Below are 26,052 nucleotides of genomic sequence, written 5' to 3'. Positions count from 1 at the left end.
GAGGGGATTGGGATGGAGCCGTGGCCCTGCCGGGCTGTGCCGTGACTGTCCCAGTGACCGTCCCATTGTTGGAGATCCGCCGTCGGGTACGGCGCTGGCACACGGGAATTCTGGCGCCTGTCCCGGTTGTAAATGCTGGTCAAAATGGTGCTCCTGTGTAGTTTCCAACACAGAATCCGAGCCTGTCTGGAATAGAAATGGCTTCTGGCTCCGAGCTCCGTCCACGTCTCCCTTGGATCACCACGGGGTCGCGGGGATTGGTTTGGCCAGAGCCGTGCGGGTGCCGAGTCCTGTGGAACACCAGGATCAGTGCCCCGCCACGGCCCTGGCATTGCTTCTGACCCTTTGAGGTGGGATTTAAGGCTAAATGGGCAGAATTGGAAGCAGGTTTGGGAATGGGGATTGCTTTTGCAGGATGTGTGCTCTGGAGGCAGCATCCAGCCCAACCAGTGCCGGCTTTCCTAGCGCTCATTGCCGCCAGTGACCTTCAGCTCGGACCAGCTCCTGGCTTTCCCTGCCTGCTCTCCCTGGCATTCCCAGCTTTCCCCTGTCTGTGATGGTTCCTGGGGTCAGTGGACCCTCAGTTCTGGCCACCCAACCGCTGCCTCTCCTGGCTCATCCTCCTGCCATCTGCGGCTTTCCATTGTTCCTTGGCTCTTCCCGACATTGGGATGCAGAGTGCCGGCGGTGGGAGAATGTCCAGGGCCCAGTGTCACAGCCAGGATCTGGACTCCAGGAGAATCTGGACTCCATTTCAAAGCTGAGTAATGATAATCATAAATCATAATGTTGTCTTTTATGATAGAAAGCTTTGGATCGGGAGCAGGGACTCTCGTCCTGCAAGCTGGGGGTGATCCTGGATCCGGCTTCCAGCTCATTATTCGGAGACAAATGGCTTCTCCCTCCCCCAGCCTCAATTTCTCCATGGGTAAGGTGAGGATTGCTGCCAGGGGCTAAATTAGGGAATTAATGTTGGTGGAGTGATTGAGAGATGGAGAAGGGCATGGCTCTCACAGCACCATGTCTTGCTGCACAGTGCATCCGCCCGCTCCGGGGCTGGATGTGGGAATTTCAGATGGGAGCAGAGATTGGGATGGCGGCAGTGAAGTCCCTTGTTCGTGTCCACAGAGCCCAGGGCTCCGTGAGGGGGGACTGGAGCCCCCCAGCTCTTTCCACACCGGTTTGGGATCTGTGTGGGGACACGGTGGCTCACATCTGTGGCTGATTCTGGTGTGCATCCCACATCCAGGTGGTTTGGCAGCACCAGAGCCCAATTCATTCTGGCCTCTTCCCAGCGTGTCCCTCGCTGCCCCAAAATCCCAGCGTCACCAAGACCCCATTCCCATGGGAGGGGAATCCAGCTGGACGGATTTTTGTGACTTTTTGATATTTTTCCTTAAATGTTGTAATTTTTATTCCACCTTATAAATCACTTCCTTGCTCCAGTTGGAGGGAGGATTTATGGGTGCAGGTGGGAGGAATGCCGCTCTCAAGATCGACCTGCTGGAATGGTTTTGTGGTGATGGTCACAGCAGCAATTCTGGCCAGGGCTCCAGCAGGGGGAATCCTGCCTGGGGATGTGATGGGAGCAGGGATGGACCCAGCTGGGATGGCCTGAGGTTGGCACATCTCTGGTGCCGCTCGGGGTCTTCTCCGTGCTGGAAAGTGGCACCAACAGGTTGGACCCCAAACCATTGTCTGCTGGGGGACAACTGAAAAAGGGGTTTCAAAGCCTTTCCTAAATCCCTCAAAGGTTTGTTTAAAGCAAGGGCTTGCTTTCCTACTGTGTCACACTGGGGCCACGGGAATGTCGCTGGGGACACAGGAATGTTGATAGGAGGCTGCTGGTGATGGTGACCCCGGGCTGAGGGGGCTGGGGGTCTCAGGTTGCGTGGTGAGGGTGGGGATGCTCAGCCCTGGGGAGACCCAGCCAGGGCTCTCCCTGCTCCCTGGGGGCCAGGCCAGCTCCGGGGGGGATTTTCCCTGCGCCAGCGCTGCCTGCAGCAGCACAAACGAACCAAGTAATTGGCAACATGGAAATATTTTGTGCTCATTAGGCAGTGGGAAGCGGTGGGTGAGGAGGCAGCGGGTGAGGAGTCTGGGTTCTCTGGCGGGGCTCTCCAGCAGTGTCCTCCAGAGCCCTGTTCTCCAGTGGCACTCCTGGTGACCCAGGGCAGGGAGCACGGCGTGGGAGCACCCTGGGATGGGGGGCTGGCAGTGGGAAAGAGGTGAAGGAGCCAGGTCCTGACACTGCCCAGCCGGGAGCTCCATGTACTGGGGACAGTGACAAACCAGGGGAGCAGGGGGATCCGGGCTGCTCTTCATTTGGGAGAACCCCCCCCATTCCTCCCAATTCCCATCAATCCCATGGATTAAAACTTGAAACATCAGATCTCAGTGGCTGCCTTGGAGCTCCTTAACCCCAGCACTGCAGATTCCCAGGATCAGCACCGAGGGGAGCCCGGGGGGCTCCACATTCCCTTCTCTTCCAGCAGTGGAAATGGGGGACGATCCCTGAGGATCCTGTCCCTATTTAGGGGATCCTGGAGGGGTCCCCCCACTATCCTCATCCCTGAGCACGTGCTGGTGGTGCCTGTCCCCAGCACGAGGTGGGGAGCCCAGCGGTGCTGCAGGCGGGGGAAGCTTTATGGCTGTAGTTAAAGTGACTTTATGATATTGTATCTGAACAATTGCCGGCTATTATCCGGATCGATGCCGCGGGATTGAGACGCTGGTTGATAACCCAGGCAGGGCTCTAATCGCTTTTAAACCACGCAGGGTCGGTGGGGCTTTCCATAAAACCCCTCGGTGGTTTCTGTTTTTACTCCCTGCCCCTGGGTTTGGTGGGTTTTTCCCCCGGGATGTCCCTTTGGGGATACGGGTCCTGGTTTGTCCCTCTCTGCCCTGGGTAGGGATCAGGATGCTGGGGGTGCTGGAATCCAGCATTCCTGGGCTCCAGGGTGCTCAGCACTGCTGGGTCCTGTCCTGCTGAGGAGTGAGGTGCAGATTTTGGGAACCTGTTCCCACCTTTGCCTGGCTCGCAGCGACCTTGGGCGAGTCACGTCACCTCCACACTCTTGGTTTTCTGCAGCTGTGAAACGAGGACAATGATACCTTTCCCACCTCGCAGAGGGGTTGGGAGGCTTAATTAGTTAATGTTCGTAAAGTGCTTTGAGGATTAATTAATATTGTGACTCTAATTTTTTCCGATGGCGAAACGCCACTTAAATATCTCCGCACTGGTTCCTTCCTCCCTGACCCTATAAAGCAAATCCACCTGAGAACATCACTGGGCTCTGCAGGAGCCATGTGGCCCTGTCCCTGCCAGGTGTCACCTCCCCAGTGCTGAACTGGGAGGCACTGGTGCAGGGGCACTGGTATGGGGGTGTTCCAGAGCGTGGGGTGCAGCTCTGCATCCCAGCTCCCTCCCCAGAGTGTCCACCTGGGCCTGATGCTCCTTGGCCAGGCTTTCCCTGCTAGGAGCCATTCCTGTTTTGGGATTCAGCCACTGTCACCTCCTGTGGCACTGCCCATCCCTGCCCTGCCTGCTCAAGCACCTCTGGCAACCTTGATCTGCTGGGAAACCACCCCCAAAAATCACACGTCCTGTGTCTGATCCCATCTGGCATTTTGGGGGCCTGGCTGGGGGATGGCCAGTCCCTGGTGGGTTGGGGACGTTGTGCTGGGCATGATCCAAAGCTCTGGGCAGCTGTTGGCAGCACAATCCTGGCTTTCCTGGTGGGAAGAAGCTGTTGGGATCACACCTGGCTGAGACACAGCTGGCAGGTGTGGGAGGGCAGTTCCAGTGTCCCCATTCCTGTTGCCATTATTTATGGGCAGCATTGCTTTCCTCCAAGGTGGTTTCTCAGCTGTGGCTCTGCTCCCCTCGGGGTGTGAAACCCGGGATTAGCTCAGCTCCAGTGCTGGGAAGATCTTGGTCAGCACCAGTGGGAGCAGCCAAGGGAAGAGCTGAGTGTGCATCCCAGCTCTGGGTGACCCAAGAGATCCCAGCCTCCAGCTCTGGCACAAACCAGGGGTGTTTGTCCCTATTGGAGATGTGGGAATTTCCAGAGGGGCTGGTGAAGGGAGCAGGAGGGGAATGGTCCCAGGTGGGATGGGCTGGTGGGACATGATGGAGCCCCAGGGCTGGAGAACCAGGGACAGCAGGAGAATTCCCAATTGTGGAGCACGGGAGGGAATTGGGACCTGCCATGGAGAGAGGAAGAGGAGGAGGGAGGTCTGGAGGGAGCCACATTCCTCTTCCCTGGAGCTGCTGGGTGGAGCTGGAGGAGAAGAAGCATCTGGGCAGGGAGAGGATGAGCTGGGAGGGTCCAGCCCTGCTTGATGGCTCCTGTCCCTGTCCCTGGTCAATGGTCCCTGTCCCTGATTGTCACCAAGCTCTGTTGGTGGGAGGAGAGGCACATGGAGGCTCTCTCAATCCACGGGGTTTGGGACAGGACACACTGGTGTCAGTGTCCCCATGCCTGGACCCTGCTCCATGCCGTTAATGACATCCCGGCAATTAAGCTGGAACTAATGCAACGATAAAAATAACCTGCTGTCCTTCTGCAGCGCCGCATCCCACAAGCTCAGAGGTGTTTAAAAACCCATTTAACACCAGATCCTGGGCGTGGGGTACCCAGGGTGGCACCAGGATCTGTGTGCCCACGACTGGGTTTTCCAGACCCACTCCTGGCCTTCTGCAAGGTGTGAGCCCCCCCAGTTCCCTCCAGTGCAGAGACTGGTTTACCAAGTGCCACGTTTTAAATAATCTAAATTACATGAATATTTTATTTTTCTTCTTTCTAGAGTTGTGGAATTCCCAGGGGTGGGTTTTCATGCTTTTCTCCGTAATGGAGGAGCAGGAACGCATTCTTTTAATGGTAATTGAGATTCTTGCATCCTCGAGGACTTGGGAGCTGGATGGGCTTTAAATAATGGGAGAGGGGAGGAATTTGGTTTCTGGCTTCTCAAATGGGTTTTTGAGGGTTTTTTTAGTGGTTTTTCTCACTCTTGTGGCAGGGCCAGAAAGCTGTGTCTCTGTCCCACTGCCCTGGGAGCCCACCCCAAAGCAGGAGATTCTTGAGGTGGTGACAGGGACCTGTGGGTGTGGCATCCTTTGGGAGACCTCTTGGGAATGGTGTTGGGGGTGACCTGTGCCATCCACCCCATTGTTGGAGCTGCCTGTCAGCCCTTCCCCAACCCACGTGCACCCAGATATTGGAGCTGGGTCCTCCCTTGCTGAGGTTTGGGGTTTTTTATGGCTTTGTTGCCTTCTGACTGGCATGGTGAGTGCCCAACCCAGAGAACACCCATCCTGGTGGGCACCCATCCCTGTTCTCCTGCAGGGAATCCTCGTGGAGTGTGGGAGGGGTGGCTGTCCCTCCTTTGCTATGCATGGCAGTGGGGTGGTTTTTGAAGGGAATGAGCAGGATGAGGATGAGCCTGGGGGTCCTGTCACTGTGAGTACCCAAATGCCAAGTGCAGGAGCACCACGGCAGAGCTGGCATTGCCACCCTGTCCCCTCCTGAGCTGCCTGGTCCCTCTGCTGCCTGTGCCATGCCAGGGTGGATCCCAGCCCCATCACCACCACTCCATGCTGGGCAGAGCTGGTTCCCCCCAAGGCCTGTGGGGTGGTGGAAGGGGCTGCTGAGATGGGGGAAGCAGTTCCTGGCTGCTGGGGGAAACATCTGGATCCAATTCCCCCTCCACGTGCAGCCAGCCGGGCTGGACCCACTCTGGCCTCACAGCATGACAGGAGTGGCTTTGCTGCAGAGGGAAAAGCCACTTTTTTGGGTGGCTTTTCCCTCTGCAGGTGGGGAAAAGGTGGGTCCCTGTCCTGGGCTTGGGAGCACATAGCAAGTCCCCTTCCTAGTGGGAGCTCCAGCACGGCATCCTCATCCCAGCAGGAGCTCCAGACACTGCATCCCCATCCTAGCAGGGACCCCAGCACTGCACTCTGATCCCAGCAGGAGCTCCACCACTGCCTCCCTATCCCAGCAGGAACCCCAGCACTGCATCCCCATCCCAGCAGGAGCTCCACTACTGCATCCCCATCCCACTGGGAGCCCACCACTGCATCCCCATCCCAGCAGGAGCTCCAGACACTGCATCCCCATCCCAGCAGGAGCTCCACCACTGCCTCCCTATCCCAGCAGGAACCCCAGCACTGCATCCCCATCCCAGCAGGAGCTCCACCACTGCATCCCCATCCCACTGGGAGCCCACCACTGCCTCCCTATCCCAGCAGGAACCCCAGCACTGCATCCCCATCCCAGCAGGAGCTCCACCACTGCATCCCCATCCCACTGGGAGCCCACCACTGCCTCCCTATCCCAGCAGGAACCCCAGCACTGCATCCCCATCCCAGCAGGAGCTCCAGTACTGCATCCCCATCCCTCTGGGAGCCTGGGCACTGCATCCCCATCCCAGCAGGAGCTCCAGACACTGCATCCCCATCCCAGCAGGAGCTCCACCACTGCATCCCCATTGCAGTGGGAGCCGGCCACTGCATCCTCATCCCAGCAGGGACCCCACCACTGCATCCCCATCCCTCTGGGAGCCTGGGCACTGCATCCCCATCCCACTGGGACCCCACCACTGCATCCCCATCCCACTGGGAGCCCAGGCACTGCATCCCCATCCGAGCAGGGACCCCATCACTGCACTCTGATCCCAGCAGGAGCTCCACCACTGCCTCCCCATCCCCGTGGGACCCCTGCCACCCTGCCCTGGCGCTCCCCACGTCCCTCTGCCATCTCTGGGGGCTGCCTGTGCCCGTCCCCAGCGTGCTGCCACCCCGGGCGGGGGCGGGGGGAGCTGCTGCCCGCCGTGCCTTTTGTCAGCCTCAGAGAAGTTGACCTTGAAGCGCGCTGGCAGAGCCCTGCAGCTTAATCGTGTTAGAGGTGTCTGACTGCGGCTCGCGCGGCTCTACCTGAGCGGCATCAGCAAGGGGGACGCGGCGCGCTCGCCGCCCCGGCTCAATAATTGATGCGTTTTTCTCAGCTCCCCCTTCCGTGAAAGGAAACCCAAGTGCTGGCTGGATGGCAGGGCTGGGAGGATGGCAGGACCAAGAGGATGGCAGTATTGGGGTGGAGGATGGAGGATTGGGATAGGGTGACAGGGGTAGGGGGATGGCAGTGCTGGGGGGATGGCAGGATTTGGGAGGATGGCAGGATAGGGAGGATGGCAGGATAGGGAGGATGGCAGGAATATCAGGATAGAAGTATTGGAAGGATGGCAGGCCTGGGAGGATGGCAGGGTCAGGAGGATGGCAGTGGCACTGACATGGCAATGGGAATGGGAATGGGAATGGGAATGGGAATGGGAATGGGAATGGGAATGGTGAGGGGCTGGGTTCCAGGTGGATGCTCTGGGATGCCATCCTAGGGTCACCCTGCTGTGGATGGGGATGTACCAAGGGTACTCTGTGGTCATGGGGAGACACACAGAGGTGGGAGCAGCCCCTTGGGTGCCCTCCTGCTCTGCCCAGCTTCCTCCCCGTGAGAAGACCCCAGGCACCACATTTCCACCCGCTTTTTTTAGGAAGCTGCAGAAACCCTCAAACCCTGCATTCCCATGGAAGCACCAAGCAGCCTCACACCCAACATCTCCCTTTTCCCGTGAGCACCTCCTGCCCCAGAGCCTGGCACAGCCCCTTTAGTGCCCCCACCACCGTCCCCCGGGTCTCCCCTGGATCCCCATCACCATCAGTGACCCTGGACCCCGTGTTGGGGACACTGGCCCTGGGTGCCCCCCGGCTCAGCCCCTTCACGCCTGGCAGAGTTGTTTTGCTTCCACACAACCCTTCCTCCCTGCCTCCCCCTTTTTTCCCCCCTTTCCCCTCTTAGCCAAGCGCACAGGGAAGGGGAGAGATTTTAACCTTCTGCCTGGAACCAATTAAAAAGGTCTTTCCACAGAGACGAAAGTGCTCGTGCACCTTTGTGTGCTGTGAGCGGGGGGAAGAAAGCAGAGGCGGCCTTTGAAGGGGGGATGAGGTCCCTCCGCTGGGACCCCTCCGGGCTTTCAAAGCCTGCGTTATTTCTTTATTTTTAAATAGCCAAATTAAAGTGCCTCCCGCTTCCTCCCCTCCCCGTTTGTGCGGCAGCACGTGGCCCCCACCAGCTGCCAGGGGGATGCTGGTCCCCCTGGGGTGTTCTGGGCACCGGGAGGGGTCGGGGCATGGCCCTAAACCCAGCGGGACCCCTCTGGGATGGGGCAGAGCATCCCTCCTTGCTGCAGAGGTGCTGCCAGGGTGGTGTTGAGGGGGTTCTGGCTGAGTTGCGGGGGGCACACTGGACCCCAGACCAGAGGGGTCTTGTCTCAGGGCAGCCCCTGACTCAGCTCAGCACAGCCCCATGACCAGGGCAGCCCCCCCATCACCAGCACAGCCCCCTGCTCACCTCAGGGCAGCCCCCCCTGACCCATTCCAGCCCCCCCTGACCCGTTCCAGCCCCCCCCCGATCCATTCCAGCCCCCCCCCCCGCCGCCCCTTGAACTCAACCAGCCGAACGCATCAGTGCCTTTCTTCAAAGCCCCCCCTTCGCCCTCCCCGCCGCCCCCTGCCCAGCAGCCCCGTAAGCCCCCGCTGAAAGGGCCGCAGAACAAAGCACAGGAAGGGATTCCGGTGGTTTCCGCACGGACCTGAATGCGGAGCCGCTCAATGGAAGAGGAGCCGCGGACGCGCCGGCGCTTTTCATCCATCCCCGCATCCCGCTCCGGCCGCGGGGGCGCGGACCCAGCGCTGCCTCCCCGCGCCCCCTCCCCGGCTCCTTTCTCCTTTATTTTATTTTATTTTTTTTATTTTTTTTTTTTTAATATAGTAGTCTCCGATTTATTTTTCCACAGTGTAATTCTGAAAGACAGCGGAGATGAATTATTCATTCCCCCTCTCTGCCTTTGCATACAATCCCTGCCGGGGAGAGGGCCGTGGCGAATGCGTTTGTGTGCAGGGCTGGGCCAAGGGGAATGGAAATCGATGGTTAAGGTTTAGATGGGGGGCATTGGGTGATTTTTTTGGGGGCTGGAGCACGTGGGATGAGGCCAGGAAGTTTCTAGCGGGGAATTGTTCCTATCCCAAAGCTGCCATGGAGTGGAGGGTCCCGGGGTGTGGGGGCTGGTGGGTGACCCCAGGCTGGGCACAATGGTCCTGGCTTCACCCTTCACCCACTCATGATTCTGGGTGAAAAGAGGGGGAGAAGTAAAAAAAAACTACCCTTTTTTCCTAAATTTCTCATAAATGAAATGCTCCTTTAACTCGACCTGGGATGTGGAGCTAGGCTGAGGAGGAGGAGGGATTCTTCAAAGAGCAGGATGGCTTTGGAGACCTGTGGCTGATGCTGCCTTCATCCCTGTCCTGCCACCTTCTTCATCCCTGCCTTGCACCCTCATCATTCCAGAAGAATATTCCCCCTTGTGTACCCCCAGAACCCCCACTCTGTGCCCTTCCCTGGGGACACAAGGGCAGCTGGTGCCACCAGTGACCCCTGGCATGGCCACGCCCGGACCTTGGAGTTGGCTGCCAAAACCTGACCAGGGAAAAAGGAGGTGAAGCGAGGGGAGGGGGGATAGGGGGGTGAATCAGTGCAAGGGGAGGCAGCACCCCGGGCAGGGCTTTAATCTGATTAGTCTTGGAGTGAATGGATGGAGTGAAAAGGCTTAAACCCCAGTGAAAGGAGAGGGGAGGATGGGGCCACTGAGAAGTAAAGACCCCGGCCGGTTGCACCAAATCAGGTCAAATTTGGCCAGAAGGGACACAAGGGGAAGGGATAAGGGGGGAAGAGTCAGGCGAGGAAATCAGTGTGGATCTGCTGGCACTGTGACCTCACAGGGACCGCTGGGTCTGTGCCTCTGTTTGCCCTTCCCTTCCCTTCCCTTCCCTTCCCTTCCCTTCCCTTCCCTTCCCTTCCCTTCCCTTCCCTTCCCTTCCCTTCCCTTCCCTTCCCTTCCCTTCCCTTCCCTTCCCTTCCCTTCCCTTCCCTTCCCTTCCCTTCCCTTCCCTTCCCTTCCCTTCCCTTGCCAGGTAGGAGCTCCCCTCGCTGCTGCCGTGCCCGGTGTCACCTGGAATGGTGACAAGGACCCGCTGGGTGTCGGGGCAGCTCCAGGAGCCTGCGGCGCCCCGGGGCTGAAGCCGAGGGCTGCCGAGGGATGCTCCCCTCGGCGGGGGTGGCCGCCTTCCCCTGCATCCCCTCTCCACCCGATCGATGCTTGCCCCGATCGATGGGCGCTTCCCTGCGGGCGAGGGGCGGTGCTGCCCGGCCGGGCAGCAGAAATGGCTTTTCACAGAGCCTGCAGCGGGATCCAGCATCGATCTCTGGTGCCTCGTCAGAGATCAATTAGGCCGGTCATTAGCCGTGCCCAGAGCGCAGCGGGAGCCTGGGCTGGGAGGGGAGAAGGGAAATGCCAGGCTGGCAGAGGGTGCCCTGGAGGAGCTGCCCAGCTCACACATCCCTCACACATTTCCCTGCCTCAGTTTCCCGGTTCAGAGCTGAGGTAAAAGCTGTTCCAGCATGACTGACTCTCACAGTCCTGAGGGCTGTGAGAGCCTCGTGGCTGGGCTGTTCCTGGCTCATCCTCCTGATGGGAATGTTTGTTTATCAATCCCTTCCGAGCCATCCAAGGAGCAGAAAGGGGCCTGGCAGGAGCATGGCTGTCCCGGGGGCTGACAAGTGACAGGGTGTTCTCAAGCACCAGGGCGTGTGTCTGTCCCACCCGGGCGTGTGTCCGTCCCAGCTTAGGGAAAGCAGCGCGTGGGAGTGCGGAGGAGCAGGACGGTGACCAGGTCATTGTCCTGCTGGGAGGCCACGTGGAGTGGCTGAGACCACCCAGGCACTGCTGAGGGGACTGGACAGGATGCCCTGGACAGGAGAGCGTGGACAGGGATCCTCAGGGCAGCCCTGGCTGGGAGAGAGCCACAGGCACTCCATGGTGGGACAGCAGGAGTGGTGCCTGGAGGGGTGTGGAGGGGAGCAGCACCAACATCACCTCTTGGGTGTGAGTTTTTAAGGCTGTGAAGGACCTGATGGTCCTTGGCATCTGTGCAGGGACATGTTGTGAGCAACCTCTGTGTCCCTCTGACCTAGCATCTTCCTGACCTGGCATCCCCCTGACTCAGCATCCCCCATCCCTGACATCCCCCAGCCTCATCCTGTGCCCATTTTCCCCTCTGGCTCAGGGTTTGTGCCCATCCAGGTGCACTCCTGGCAGCAGAGGATGGCAGGAACAGCCATCATGGCACAGCATTTGGCATCCACCCTCTGTGCCACTGCCCTGTCATCCTCCCCTCAGCCAGACCCCAGCTGGAGAGTGGCTTTGAGCAGAGCAAACCCTTGGGTTTGGGGAGGGTGACCTGGAACAGGTACTGCCTGCAGCAGCCGCCTCTGCCCGCGAGCTGCAGCTTCTAAGAAACAGAAAATAAGGAGAGTTTCAAAAAGAAAAAAAAAAAAAAAAAAAAAAAGAAAGAAAAAAAAAAAGTAAAAAAAAAAAAAGGAAAAGTTCCCCGATTACATCTGGTGAAGTGACAAATCTGCCAGGCAGGTGATTATTCTGGGTACGGACGTGCCGAACACAGATGCCGATAGGATTAGAGGGGAAGGGGGGGAGCTCACCCTGTTAAACCAACACCTGATAAAAGAATAAACCAACCCGAGGAATAAATTCCCAGCGCTGCCAAGGTCACGCGGCGCCAGGCCCGTTGCCACTGCCATAGGGAAGGGACAGTGTCCGAGCCCTGGGGTGACCCCTGGGGTGCTGGAGCCCCCCGTGCCCGGGCAGTGCCGCAGCCCCCGCTCCCGGGAGCGCCCGTACCCGGCATGCCCTCGGCTGCCTGGTTGCTTTCCAGGCACGTCCCGGGCATCCCCTTGGGATGGCGCAGAAAATTAACAGCAGTTCAGATCTGAGGAACTTTATGACACGTGTATGATAGGACTGAACCAGGGCGTAATTGAATGACGGATGAGCTTCCAAGAGCCACATTTCCAGGGAGTAATGAAAAATAGAAGTGCTATTGACTAAAGGAGCTTTCGGCGGCCGGGCGGCACGGCGCGGGATGAGCCGCTGCCGGCGGGGGGAATGCATCAATACGGCGAGTAATAGCTCAGTTATTATAACTCTGGAAATGTCATTCAGGCCTAACCAGAGAACACTGGCTATTAACTAGCCTTAAACAGAACGCGCCGGGCGGGAGCCTGAGCCGCCAGTGCCCGATAATTATTTTACTTCTTTTCATGGCTCTGTCGCTTTTCCCACTGCGGGGAGCCCGGCCTGAGTGCCCGCAGCCCCGGGGGTCGCTGTTCCTGCCTGTGGCACTGAGCCAGGCCAGGCTCCTTGGGAGCTGCTCCAGGGCAAGGCCCCATCGCACCCCAGTTTGTCTCTGTCCCTCGCAGGGATTGCTGGCGTTGCTCTTGTCACCTGCAGCTACAAGCTCAGAGCTGCGGGCTTTGTGCACAAGCCTCCCTGTGTCCCTTCCTGCATCACTTCCCATGCACATCCCTTCCTTCATCCCTTCCTGCATCTCTTTCTGAATCACTCCCCATGCACATCCCTCCCTGCATCTCTTTCTGCATCCCTCTCCATGCATATCCCTTCTTGCATCCCTTCCTTCATTGCTCCCTGCATCTCTTCCCTCATTCCTTCCCATGCACACCCCTCCCACATCCCTCTGCCGAGACATCCAGCCGGCAGCGATGGGATCTGGGCTGGCAGAGGCCGGCTCAGGGCCCAGTGCCCTGCAGAGCCCTGAGGTGTAATGAAAGCCCAGGGGAGAGTATCGAGTGATCCTAAATGGATTTTCTCCATTAGCTCAGCCCCATCAGCCGGTTATCCCCTCCTGGAGCGCTCCAGGGCTGCCGCCAGTGGCACTTAGAGTGCTGCCAGCACCTGCTGCCGCAGCACAGCGCAGCACCCACCTGCTGGCACCGCCAGAGGGGACCCATCCTGCCTGCCCAGCACCATCCTCCTGCTTTTGGGGTGCCCTTTTTGGGGGGCAGCGTGCCTGTGAGAAGGATGGTAAGATACAGGAGGGGGTCTCACAGCCCAGCCTTATCCCTGAGTACCCCAACATTTCACCCTGCCATGGGAGAGGTTGTGGCGAGGGGGCACAGTGGGGTGAGGGAGGGCTTGCCACGCAGCCTCTCCCTGCTTGGCAAGTCGGAGTGCATCATTAGCCAGGAAATAATTAATTGTTGGGCAGACAAAAGGCATCGCTCGGCCCCCCCGGAGACCCTGTCAAAGGGAGCTGTCAGGGGCGGGTGTGATAAATTCCAACTCCGCAGCCCCACACTGCCGGGACAGGGGGACAGTGGTGTCCTTTGGCTGGGGGTCTGGAACCCACCTGGGAATGCCAGGGTGGCACTGAACAGAGGCAGGGGGCTGCAGGGTGACAGGCAGGTGCCCGCTGTGTCCGTCCTTCCGAGCCGTGTCCCCGCGCCCGCTCCCGCTGGGCAGTGGCGGCCGATTTCCACCGCGTCGGCGTTTTCCCGGTGATTGCGGGGCCAGCGCTCGCCCGGCTCCCGCCGATCAAATTACCGCCACTGCTCGCCCCAAATTCCCTGCCAGTGCAAGTGCTCCAAGGTTAAAGAGTCACCGGTGCTCCTGCCAACCCCCCTGCCCTGCTGCCACCCATCTCACCACTGCCCGGAATTCGGCCGCCGGCCGAAAATAGTGGCCAATAAGTGAAATAGTGCAGCAGTCTGTGTTTATCCATGTTAATTGGTGTGTCTTTAGCCAGTTGGGATGGGGAACGTGCTCCTTCTCTGTTGCTTCCGCTGCTGGACCCACACCATGCAGGAAGATCCAGCCCTGGGGCAGGTAAACTGAGGCATGGAAGCAGTGGATACCGTGCTGGCATCACAGCAGGGCCGTGCCATGTCCCGGTTGTGGCTCTGGGATGAGACAAATGGAATGGCTCTGGGGAGTGCCAGGACAGTGGCTGGTTTGGCTCAGAGACCGGAGTGTGACACTGATCTATCTCCTTGGAGGCCTTTCCTGCTGCCACCCAGGCCCTCACAGCACCAGGGACATCCAAAATCTCCCTCCAGCCCGGTGACAGTGGGACTGGCAGGGTGGGTGTCCCTCACCCCCAGCAGATGAGACCAGAGGCTGGCACCGACACCATGGTGACCCCACATCCTGAGGCTCTGCCTGCAGCATGCCAGGCCCAGCCACATCGACACTGGGGCTCGGCTGTGCTAATGAGGTCAGCCCTGGGGGGCTGTTTACCCCATCCCCCACGCTTTGGGGACCCCCAAAGGGCGCCTTGATCCGGCTGTCCCAGCGGGCTGCGGCGCGGAGCCGGCGCGGGCGGCGGGGGGCCCGGCTGTCACCGGCTGATAACCCCCAGCAGCTCCGTCCCGTGCCCGTTATCAGCGCCCGCCCGCCTGGCCAGACGCGGTAATTAGGGCGCTCAGCGTGAGCCACCGGAGCACGGATGAGCACGCGTGATCCCGTGCACGGCTGGCACGTGCCCGGCGCCCGGCTGCCACAGACGTGAGCGGGGCTGGTGTGCACAGGGCTGAGCGTGAACGGGGACACGAGTGCCAGGCTGGTGTCTGTGATGGTGACATGATCCCCAGGCTGATGGCCATGGGGACACGGGTGCTGGATGGTGACACAATCCCCAGGCTGATGGCCATGGGGACACGGCTGCTGGATGGTGACATGATCCCCAGGCTGATGGCCATGGGGACACGGCTGCTGGATGGTGACATGATCCCCAGGCTGATGGCCATGGGGACACGGCTGCTGGATGGTGGCACGCAGTGATTTGGGAATGAATCACCTCCTTCTGGAGTCTGGTGTCCCTGTCACTTTCACTGTCAACCACTGTTGTGACCCCTCGTGCCACTTGGCTCTGTGGCTGTCTGGGTCTGCTGGTCCTTGCCCTGATCCCTCTTGAACCCTCACTCCTCCTCCTGGGCCTGACAGATCTGGGTGTCTGGTGAGCCCCTGTGCTGGCATTGCCGTGCCCATCCCCTCGTGGCCATTCTGTTGTGGCCACCCTTGTGTGCCCATTGCTCTGTGCCATCCCACCATGCCCACCTCACCATGCCCACCCTGCCGTGCCCCCAGCCCCCGGAGCAGCCGCGGCACTGCTGGCACTAACACAATTACCATGACACTTCCCAGCCCTCGTCTCTCCGACAGTTCAGTTTCTGCTCTGATTCGATTTGTGCAGAACCGGCCATGGGCCCGGCTGGCTGCCGCCATCCCTGGAGCCAGCTGGGCTGCTGGCACTCCCTGCCATGGTCAGAGATCCCCCCAGTGCCATCCCACAGCAGTGGGCACCGCCTCACCGCGGGCTGGCAGCAAGGGCTGTCACATCCACGGTGTCACATTCATGATCCGTGTGGTTCCTGGTGCATCAGCAGCCGGGAGCTGCCAGAGCTGTGCTGGGCTGTGAAGGCAGTGCCAGCTCCCAGAAATGTGTGGGGAGGGATGTGGGGCAGCAGGCCCCGCTCTGGATGAGCTGCCAAGGGGAGGAGATGGGCATGATGGAGTCTGGGGTGCCATGAGCATGAAGGGGGCACAGAGGAGCACCCGGGTGGTCTGTGGGGCTTGGGGGTCACTCAGCCACAGCCCAGCCCGGGGCTCAGGGTGCCTCCTCAGTCCCCACCCATCCCAGGGGCTCGTGGCTGGCACCACTTGGTGGCTGCAGGTCGGGCTGGAGCAGCTGGGGCTGGGCTGTGGGAGAAGGAGTTGGAGCAGGACCTCTGCGCCGCCCCACTTTATTATTGAATTTAACCTACAGTCTTCCTTACATGCCACAGTGCCCGTAACTAGTGCAGAGGCTGCTTTTATGTGCAAATGAGGCTTTTTTTTTTTTAATCTTTGACAGAGAATGTGCTGTGTTTACATAACAGAGGGCCCTGGTACTCTGGAGAGGGCCACTGACAGTGCTGGCAGGAGATGTTAAGAAAGATCTAACATTTCTGATCTCTGTTTAGCCAGAGGCGCTGCGAGGCGGCGGGAGCAGCAGGGGAGGGTGGCTCTGGGGTGCCCTGGAGAGCAGCTTGGCTGTGCCTGCCCGGGGCTCCAGGGCCAGGAACCTGGGGCAGAAGGGATGGAGCAGCTGCAGGAATGGGGTGGCACCAGAGGGTCACGATCTGGGTGTCCCTGTGCTGTGATGGGGACCTCAGAATCCTCTCTAGGGTCTCCAACCCAATGGCTTGGGACAGGGCTGCCCTTCTCCTGAGGTTTGGGAACATCCAACAGCCTTGGGATGACCAAAAAGTGGTGGTGAGCCCAAAGCTGGTGTTGAACCAGCAGCCAGGAGCTGAAGGGATGAACTGTCCCAGCTTCCCTCCGTCATCCACTGCCACCAGCAAAGGGAAAAACTCCTCCTGCCAGGTTAAGTGGAAAAATGACCAATATCCTGCGGCCTGCCAGGTTCAAGCGCATTAATTCCAGGGAGTCGGTTAATGGCAGTATTGATTAGTCTCAGCGCTGGGCTAACGAGCATCCATGCTAATGAGGGGTGAGTGGTGGGAATTGCAGCAGCTGGAGCAGTTCCAGGGAGCTTTGGTTGTGGGGTGAGGGTAGAGCTCCCTGAAAAGAGGCTCCAAAAGGGTTCATCCCCCTGGATAGGCTGTGGCATGTGGAAAATGGAATATCTGTGTGCCAAAACCAGGATTTCTGGCTGACACCTGCATTTTTTCCTGGACAAAAGGGTGATGTCATGAGTCTGAGGGAAAAACCTGTCTGATCCATGCTTGGCATCATGGCAGGGTGCCTCCATGTTGTGCTGGGTCATGTGGAACTCCCAGCTCCTGGTGCATCCATGGGCTCGTGGCTCTGGTTGGGTTTATCCCAGGCACTGTGAGCTCTGAGGTCCCGCTCAGGGAGGTGTTGTGTGGGAAGGAATCTCCTGATCCCAATCCCATGCACGGTGCTGTGGGGCTACCCTGAAGGGTGAAGCCGCCCTGGCTCTTCCTTGGAAAGTTGCTCAGTTTTTGAACTCTTTGCTTTTTTCTCTCTTTTTTCTCTGCAAACACTTGAAAGGCCCCGTTCCTCCCCCTGGCCCTGTCTCACTGCAGTCACCCTATGGGGATGGGGGGGTGACATCCCAAGTTTGGCTTTGCATTTCCTTTGAGCAGCTTGGCAAAAACTGGGATGGAGGGAGGGAGAATGAACTTGGACTTTGGAGAACCAAGAGCAGGTTTTGCTTTGGGGTACCCAGGAATATCCTTGGAGTGGCCCCACAATGGGGTGCCCAGCCCTGGAACGGGGTACAGTGGTGCAGTGGGGTGCAGGAGATGTAATGGGGTGCCAGCCCCACAATGGGATTCCTGTCCAATATTGAGGCACCAGCCCCACAAAGGGCTGCCAGCCCCACAAAGGGATTCCTGTCCAGTATTGAGGCACCAGCCCCACAAAGGGCTGCCAGCCCCACAAAGGGATTCCTGTCCAATATTGAGGTACCAGCCCCACAAAGGGGTGCCAGCCTCACAATGGGATTCCTATCCAATATTGAGGCACCAGCCCCACAAAGGGGTACCAGCCCCACAAAGGGATTCCTGTCCAGTATTGAGGTACCAGCCCCACAAAGGGGTGCCAGCCCCACAAAGGGATTCCTGTCCAATATTGAGGCACCAGCCCCACAAAGGGGTGCCAGCCCCACAGTGGGATTCCTGTCCAATATTGAGGCACCAGCCCCACAAAGGGTTGCCAGCCCCACAGTGGGATTCCTGTCCAATATTGAGGTACCAGCCCCACAAAGGTGTACCAGCCCCACAGTGTGGTCCCAGCCACAGCCCGGTAGCAGCTGTTGGTGAGGATCACTTCCCTTTTTCCATGAGTATCCCTGCAGCCAGAGGAGGCTGAGCCGCTTCGGCGCCGTTTTGGTGGGAATCCTCTCCCAGGTACCACGTGCCCAGGCCCCTCCAGGCTGGCGCTTGCATTTAAACAAATTTTATTTTCTTCTGTGTGCTAAAACCGCCCCACAGCCTGCGGGATCAGGCTCGGCTCCGCTTCCGGATCCGCAATCAGGCTGAAATCACAGCTCCGGGGGTCCCCATTTGTCTCCGCGCCTCTCTCCTCCTGCATCCCAGCTCATCCCGCTCTGTCACCCCATCCTGTAATATCTCAGCATCTCCCTAAAGCAAAAGATGACAATAAAGTGTAAATGGGGAGTGTTGGCTCTGGAGCATAATGATGGCAATTTAGATGCCAGCCGTCATTTCCCCGCCGTTGCCCCAGGTAACAGGAGCCGCTGAATCCTGTGGGAACGCGGCCGAGGCGGGACGAGGTTACCTCGGAGGCTGATGGCTGTCCTGGGATTTTCTGTCGTTTACCTTAAAAGGAGGGAAAGGGAAATATCCGTCAATGGAGGTGTGAGGTGCTGCTCCCCTGCTCCAGCTGGGGCAGTGCTGCTCCCTGACCAGCTCCAGGGATGCCAGGGCTGGGGAAGTGCCCCTTGGGTCTGCATGGAATTTGTTTTTGTTACCCACAATGCCTGCCCCAGTCCTCATCCCCATCCCTGTGCCCACCTCCATCCCTGTCTCTATCCCGATTCTATCCCCACCCCATCCCTGTCTCTATTGCCATTCCCATGACTGTCCCCATTCCCATCCCCAATCTTATCCCCATCCCTGACCCTATACCAGTTTTTATCTCCATCCCCATCTCCATCACTGTCCCTGTCTATCCCCCGCTGCCACCCCTGTCCCCATCCCTGTCCCTGTCCCCATCCCTCTCCTTATCTCTGTCCCCATCCCTGTCTCTATCCACATTCTTATCTCCATCCCTATCCTCGTCCCTGTCCTTGTGCCTATCCCCATTCACATCCCCGTCCCCACCGCTGTCCCCAGCCGATGTCAAACCCAAACCCAGCTGCCATCGGCTCCCGATGTCACCGTCACTCCTGACCCCGGTGATGGAGCTCCTGGATGTGGAGCCGGGCTCGGAGGTTTGGAGCAGAGATAAATATCGGCATTAAAGCTGTCAGGGCCGGCGCCGCGGCGCTCCCACGAGGTCACCGACGGTGTCACCGACGGTGGCACTGCTGGGACCGGAGCCTCCCGCTCGCTCCCAGTGACAGCCCCCGGGGGCTTTCATCCCATCCTGCTGCTCCCCAAAGAGGGAATTGTGTCCCAGAGCACCGGGAGGACCAAGAGCCCCAGCCCTGGCCATGGTTTGGTTGGCACCAGCATTTCCCAGGGACCAACCTGTTCCCGGGATTCCCTGGCTGGAAAGCTCCGGGAAAGAGGAAAGGAAAGGGAAAGGGGAAGGGAGAGAGAAAAGGGAAGGAAAACTGAAAAGGAAAGGGAAACTGAAAGAGAGGGGAAGAGAAAGGGAAGGGAAAGAACATAAACATTATGGGCATCCCTAAAGCCTCTCCACTGTCTGGCTGGGCCCTGGGGAGCCCCTGTGCCCACCTCCCCGTGCCCCCAGCCCCTGCCCATGCCCCCCATGCTCCCACTCACCCCCTCTTGATTTTTTTAATCAGCGGCGTCGCTTTCTGGCGCCGAAGCATTTCCCAGCCCCGCACTCAGGAAACCTCATTAACACAGATCAAAAGGAGCTTTTAATGATTTATAAAGGTGCAGCAGTTTGGAGAAATTAAATAATTTAGGTGCTGTGTGTACGGCGGGGTCCCTCCGGACCGCATTACTGGCGCTCCGTGAGCCGTCCCCGCTCTGTCCCACCGTGGCACCAGGGACAACACCAGAGCCTCTGGGGACTGGCACTCGTCACTGCCACCCTCCCAGGGGTTGGGGTTGATGGGGACAGGGTGTCCCCTGAGTGCCATCTCATCCCTGCCATGCCAGGGCTTGGCCATGGTGGGATGCTGGGCTCCTCCGGCACAGCCTGGAGGGAGTTTGGGAGGTGCCGGTGCCGGGGATGCTCATTCTCCACCATGGAAAATATTTGGGAACACGGTTAAAATCAACCTTGGCACTGGTGAGGTGGTGGGATGGGGCAGTGGGATGGGGTCTGGGCTGGCCAAACCCACTGCACCAAAGCTGGGTGGACACAGGTGTCCAGGTGCATCCAGCTCCGGCTCCATCCCCTCCCAGCTCTGCAGGTGACTTCTGCCTCTTGAGCAGGGAATAGGGATCAGCCTCCAGGACACTGGGACCAGCACATGGCCCAAATTCCCCCTGGTGGCCCCGTCCTGCTCCTGCCCAGCGCTGCCATTGCCATCCCAAGGGATGGCTTGGGGCTCGGGCTCGGATCCTGGCTGCCCAAGGAGAAGGAGAAGCAGATGGAAAACAGCCTTAAACATTCCCGGTGTGAACTCCATTGCCGGCCATGGCCACGCCAGGAGCCAGCTGAGCAACAGGATTAATGCAGAAAGGAGCTGTGCAAGGGGTCAGTGGGCACCTGCACCCCAGGGACCCTTCCCTGCCACCCCCCCAGCTCCAGGAGCCACTTTGTCCCCATTTCCTGAGGGAGGGGACACCTTGCAGGGCTGGGCGAGCTGGGGAGGGGGTGACATTGGCTTCTCCACATCTGAATTTCCTTCGGATTGTGTTTAATAGCCCCAAAGAGGGCAGGAGGGCTGGGGGGGGGGCTGGTTTGGGGGGGCGGCTAGGGGGGGAGCTGCTGTGTTTTATTTTGCTCTGTAATAGGCTTATTACTCCTGATCACGCTGTGACTATTTGAATGAAGGAGATTTCGGGAGATGAAAGCGGAAGGGAGATTTTAAATCTCTCAGCGCCTGGCCCCGCAAGGACGGGTGCCCTTGGAGCGGGGGGGACCCCATACCTGGCCCCCTGCCCCAGTCCCCCCCTCGCCCCTCTGCCCCTGTGAGCCCCAACTGGCCCCCACTGGTTCTAAACCTCCTAATTTCCAGACTCAATTTATTCATGGCCAGTTTATACCCATTTGTTTATGTGCCAACACCGTTCCTCAGCTTAAATAGCTCTTTTCCATCCATAATATCCCCCCCCCCCCTCCTGTATTCCAGTGGGCGCAATCATATCTCTTTTCAAGCTGTTCAGGAAAGAAAAATCTGAATTATTTAACCCTTGGGACACTGGCTGGTCTCGCAGGGTGTAGAGAGACAAATCCGCTTTGTTCCTGTGCTGGGTCACTGCCCGAATTTGGGAATTTTGGGAGGATGCTGCTGCAGCTCTGAGGGGAAACTGAGGCACTGGCTGTGGTTTGGGGGACCAGGACCAGGGTTTGGGTGTGGGATTTGCTCTCCTGGTTGGGTCTGCCCTGCAGGAGCCAGGGGTCTCCACCTGCACGTGCCTCTCCTCTCAGAAGGGTTTTTCCCCTCCACAGTGTATTTCCAAGAGGTAAAAACTTGAGAAGCCAATGTGTTTCCAGCAGGGAAATGCCACCCTGCCCAGCATGGTGAAGGGACACGGGGTTGGGAACTTCCAAAGGGGCTTCACCAGCTCTGAGATTTTCATTCCAGACAATTTCCCTCTGATGGATTCTTGCTCCTGTCGTGAAGGGGCAGGGGTGTCACGGCGCTGGGAAGTTGTTGATTGAACCCAAACCTGATGGAGCCAGGCTGGGTGGGTGACAGCTCCTGTGCTGGGACCCCACAGTGGCAGAGGGTGGGAGCATGGAGCTCTGGAGTTGGGGTGTCCATGGAGCATGGGCTGCCAGGCTGTGGGCCTGTCCTGGGTACATCCCTGGTGCTGGAATCATCCCAATCCCATGGCATCAGACTGGGATACACTGGGGGAGCCCAGGGCCCCTTGCAGAGTGGGGTGCACCATGCTGGGGGTCCCCACAGACCCCCTCACCCAAAGGGGGGTGACTCCTCCCCACAGCCCCCCAAAGGAGGGTGACCTCCTCCCCATGCCCCCCCTGCAGCCATCTGTGTCTGGGCCATTAATCAGCTTTAATCAGCTTTAATTCAGCAATTTGTCACTCCCTCAAAGTGAGTTTTTCTCCCAAAATGTAATAATTATTATTACTATTATTCCCCTGGTACATGGGGGCCCCCCCGCCTTTCTTTGGGCTTTAGTAACCATCATTAAAATAAATAATTTTTTTAAATAAAAGGCAGCGAGAAGAAGCTTTTTTTGTTGGTTTTTTTTTCCCTTTAAATATTTTTTATTGTTCTCCGCGCATTTGAAAATTGTTTCCCAGTAAATTCTAGCCCTTTGTATTAATTTTACATTTTCCAATGTTACCTTGCCAGGGGCAGGGTTGGCACAACTGGCTCGGGAAAGGAGAGGGAAGGAGAGGGAGAAACCCTGCTCCTTAATTAGCGCGTTCCCTGTGTGATCAGAGAGCTTATGAGGCAGGTAATGAGCTGGAGGGGGGCTGCAGGACCCCCCCTCTTCCCCACACCTCCTCCCTTCTTCCCCCCCTTCCCTTTTGGGGGTCACTCTCTGCCCCCATAGGGATGGGGCTGCACTTTTGGGGTGTTTCTGGATGAGCTGAAGCCATCTCAGCAGCTGCCACAGCCTCAGGGGGGTGTTTGGGAGCCCCAAAATTCTGCTTTGGGAGGTTGAAGGGGTTGTGGTCACGGTCCCCAGCCCACCAAGGCTGTGCTGACCCCTCCGGCCACTGGCCAAGCCCTGGAGTTGTGGGGTGACCACTGTCCTGGCAGTGCTGAGGTTTTTGGGGGGCTACCTGCTAGGGGGAGCCTTAAATTGATAGGAAAAAACCAAACTGATATGAAAAAACCTCACTCAGTGAGGAGGGGAAGCCAAGCTGCCAGGGGGGAACGGCGAATTTGGCCTTGAGCTCCACCAGCTGTGGTTGTTGGGGTCTGAGATTTGGGGAGGGGATCACAGGGGCCACCCTGAGGAGGTGGAGGGGGGTTGCTGGCATGTGCCACAGAGTTCTCCAGTGCTGATAATCCCTTAATCTCTGGGGTAGTCGGTGCCAAGAACACCAGTGACACCGGGATTGCGGCACCGCCGGGAATCGTCGTTTTTGTGTGGTTTCCTGCCAAATGGTGCCGGTTTGCTGGCATGAAACAAAGAGGATCTGGGTTAGTCTGGATGTTAATGGGGCTGTTGGGGTTGGATCAGGCTTTGGATGGCAGAGAGGTGAGGCCCTGGCACAGGGTGCCCAGAGCAGCTGAGGCTGCCCCATCCCTGGAAGTGTCCAAGGCCAGGTTGGATGGGGTTTGGAGCAGCCTGGGACAGTGGAAGGTGTCCCTGCCATGGCAGGAGGGACTGGATGGGCTTTAAGGTCCTTCCCACCTAAATCATCCTGGGATTCCATGGTCCTGTGTTTGCCTGCCCATCCTTACCCACTCATATCTGATAGTCCTGGATCAGCTGGAGGCACCACTTGATGTCCTGGGAATGGCTCTCCTTGGCTCGTTCCTGCAGAACAAGGAGGATTTTCAGAACCAAAAAAAAACGCCTTGGCAGAGTCCCAGCCCAGGACACCACGCAGGGCACAAAACCAGAACACCCACGGGGACTGGATGAACTCTAAGGTCCCTCCCAACCCAAACCTCCGTGCGATTCCATGCCGGGAGGGTTCTCCAGATGAGCGAGAACGAGTTTGTGACCCTCTGCCCCAACACCTCCGCAGGTTCCACCGCGGGGACTACACGGTGGAGGTGAGCATCAACGACTACCTGGACATCTACTGCCCTCACTACGAGGAGCCGCTGCCGGAGCGGATGGAGAGGTACATCCTCTACATGGTCAACTACGAGGGCCACGCGTCCTGCGACCACCGGCAGCGCGGCTTCAAGCGCTGGGAGTGCAACCGCCCCGACTCCCCCAACGGGCCCCTCAAGTTCTCCGAGAAGTTCCAGCTCTTCACCCCCTTCTCGCTGGGCTTCGAGTTCCGACCCGGCCACGAGTATTACTACATCTGTGAGTGGGGATGGGGTGGTCCTGGTGGCTGGGTTGGTGTTGGTTGACCCAAAATGCTGCGGAATCCTCCCAAACTGCGGCACGGCAAGCAAACGTTCCATGGAAATCTTTGCTGGGGTTGTCGCAGCTCTGGGCATGAGAATGACCAGGACTGTCCAGAGGCACTGGTCTCATCCCAGTGGAAATGGCACTGGGATTGGCCCCAACCCCATGCAGTGTTCCCATAAACTCCTGTGTACTCTTGTGCTCTCAAAAATATTCATGTGGGCTCACATGTAATTCCTGTGCTCTCCCATGCAATTTCCATCCTCTCACATGCATTTCCATGCTCTTACATGTAATTCCTGTGCTCTCCCATCTATTCCCATGCTCTCCTCTGTATTTCTTTGCTCCATGGAATTCCTGTGCTCTCCCATATAAACCTGAGCTCTCCCATGTAATTCCCATGTTCTCACATGTAATTCCTGTGCTATCCCATGTAATTTCCATCCTCTCATATGTATTTCCATGCTCTTACATGTAATTCCTGTGCTCACCCATCTGTTCCTGTGCTCTCCCACGTATCCCTGTGTTCTCATGAATCTGGGCTCCCTTTCTCACCCAAACCTGAACTGCCTGGCCTGCTCTGGAGGAAACTCCAGTGCTGGCTGCAGGACAAGGGCTCCCAGGCAGGGAATTTCCACTTCCAGAACATCCACAGGGACAGGAGGGGGAGAGGAGCCCACTGGAAAAATAATCCAGCAGTGCTGGGAGCAGGTGCTGGGATAAAACCCAAACCCAAACGGGGCAGCACGACCCCAACCCCGCCGCCCTCTCCGGAGCCACGGCCACGCTCTTCCGCCTTATCATTCCTCCTCTTTTTCCTAAAGCAGCTGTTTTCAGCCCACTTAATTTGTTCCTTTTATCTATATTAAATTACCATTTCCCCCCTTCTCTCTTCTCCCCCCGTAAAATGTCACCGGCGCAATAACTGCGGCCACAACTCTCTCTGTGTCTCTTCCCCCTACCCCCCCCCCTCCCCGGCTTTTATTTTATTTTATTTTTTTTTATTTTTTAATGTCGTTAGGGAGAGATTACACAGGAGTAAATGGGAAGCTGATCATTGCTAACCCGGTTAGAATTCCCGTCATGCGGAACATTAGAAATTATGCCTCTTTGAGGAACCGTATTTAGCAGACATGAAAGAAAAGAAATTACCTCCTCCTCGAGCCCACGGATTGGAATCCATTAACCCGCCGGCACTGGGACACGCTCGTGCCTCTGGAGCGGGTCAAGGGCAGCGCTGGCCCTGGGGATGGAGCTGGGATGCAGCAGGATGGGATGGGATTCTGTGTGTTGGGATGTTGTGGGATGGGATTCTGTGGGTTCGATGCTGTGGGATGGAATTCTGTGGGTTCGATGCTGTGGGATGGGATCCTGTGTATTGGGATGCTGTGGGATGGGATTCTGTGGGGTTAGGGTGCTGTGGGATGGAATTCTGTGTATTTGGATGCTGTGGGATGGGATTCTGTGGGTTAGGATTCTGCAGGATGGGATCCTGTGGGATAGAATTCTGTGGGTTCAATGCTGTGGGATAGGATTCTGTGGGTTCAATGCTGTGGGATGGGATTCTGTGGGTTAGGATGCTGTGGGATGGGATTCTGTGGGTTTGGGATGCTGTGGGTTAGGGTGCTGTGGGATGGAATTCTGCAGGTTTGGATGCTGTGGGATGGAATTCTGTGGGTTAGGATTCTGCAGGACGGGATGCTGTGGGATGGAATTCCGTGGGTTCGATGCTGTGGGATGGAATTCTGTGGATTTGGATGCTGTGGGATGGAATTCTGCAGGATGGGATGCTGTGGGATGGAATTCTGTGGGTTTGGATGCTGTGGGATGGAATTCTGTGGGTTTGGATTCTGTGGGATGGGATTCTGCAGGATGGAATGCTGTAGGAATTCTGCAAGATGGGATGCTGTGGGATGGGATTCTGTGGGTTAGGATTCTACAGGATGGGATCCTGTGGGATGGGATGATGCAGGTTGGGGTTCTGTGAGTTAGGATGCTGTGGGATGCCTGTGGTGCCTCTCACTTCAGCACTTTCTCCGTTCCCCCCATGGGGTGCAGCACCAAAAAGGAAAAGAAAATTGGAGGGTAAAAAAACCTCACGCCCATGGAGGGTTGGCAGCAGCCCTGGAGGAGCTGGGATGGGGCTGGGATGGAGTTGGGAGGGAGGGGTTGGGATGCTCATGGTCCTGCTCAGATCAGCACCTTTTCCTTCCCTCCATGGGGTGAAGTGCCAAAATGGAAAAGAAAAGGGAAGGGTAGAAAA

The 26,052-nt window shown here is 58.0% G+C and overlaps 1 protein-coding gene and 1 long non-coding RNA gene across 2 annotated transcripts in view; one reads left to right on the top strand and one right to left on the bottom strand.

The window, feature by feature from the left end:
* EFNA2 (ephrin A2) overlaps positions 1 to 26,052 on the top strand; it is a 40,361-nt gene that overhangs the window by 10,550 nt on the left and 3,759 nt on the right. Inside the window, exon 2 of the mRNA XM_054650246.2 lies at positions 23,455 to 23,744. Within this exon, the coding sequence (XP_054506221.1) occupies positions 23,455 to 23,744 (290 nt within the window). The remainder of the gene's footprint in view (positions 1 to 23,454; positions 23,745 to 26,052) is intronic.
* Positions 21,993 to 26,024, bottom strand: LOC143696130 (uncharacterized). Its single transcript, XR_013185540.1, has 3 exons — positions 24,942 to 26,024; positions 23,165 to 23,240; positions 21,993 to 22,875 (listed from the first exon to the last, which is right to left on the bottom strand). It is a non-coding gene; the product is annotated as an uncharacterized LOC143696130 (long non-coding RNA).

Source organism: Agelaius phoeniceus, chromosome 29, assembly GCF_051311805.1.
Source record: "Agelaius phoeniceus isolate bAgePho1 chromosome 29, bAgePho1.hap1, whole genome shotgun sequence".
NCBI lineage: Eukaryota > Metazoa > Chordata > Aves > Passeriformes > Icteridae > Agelaius > Agelaius phoeniceus.
This window is presented reverse-complemented; position numbering and strand designations above follow the sequence as displayed.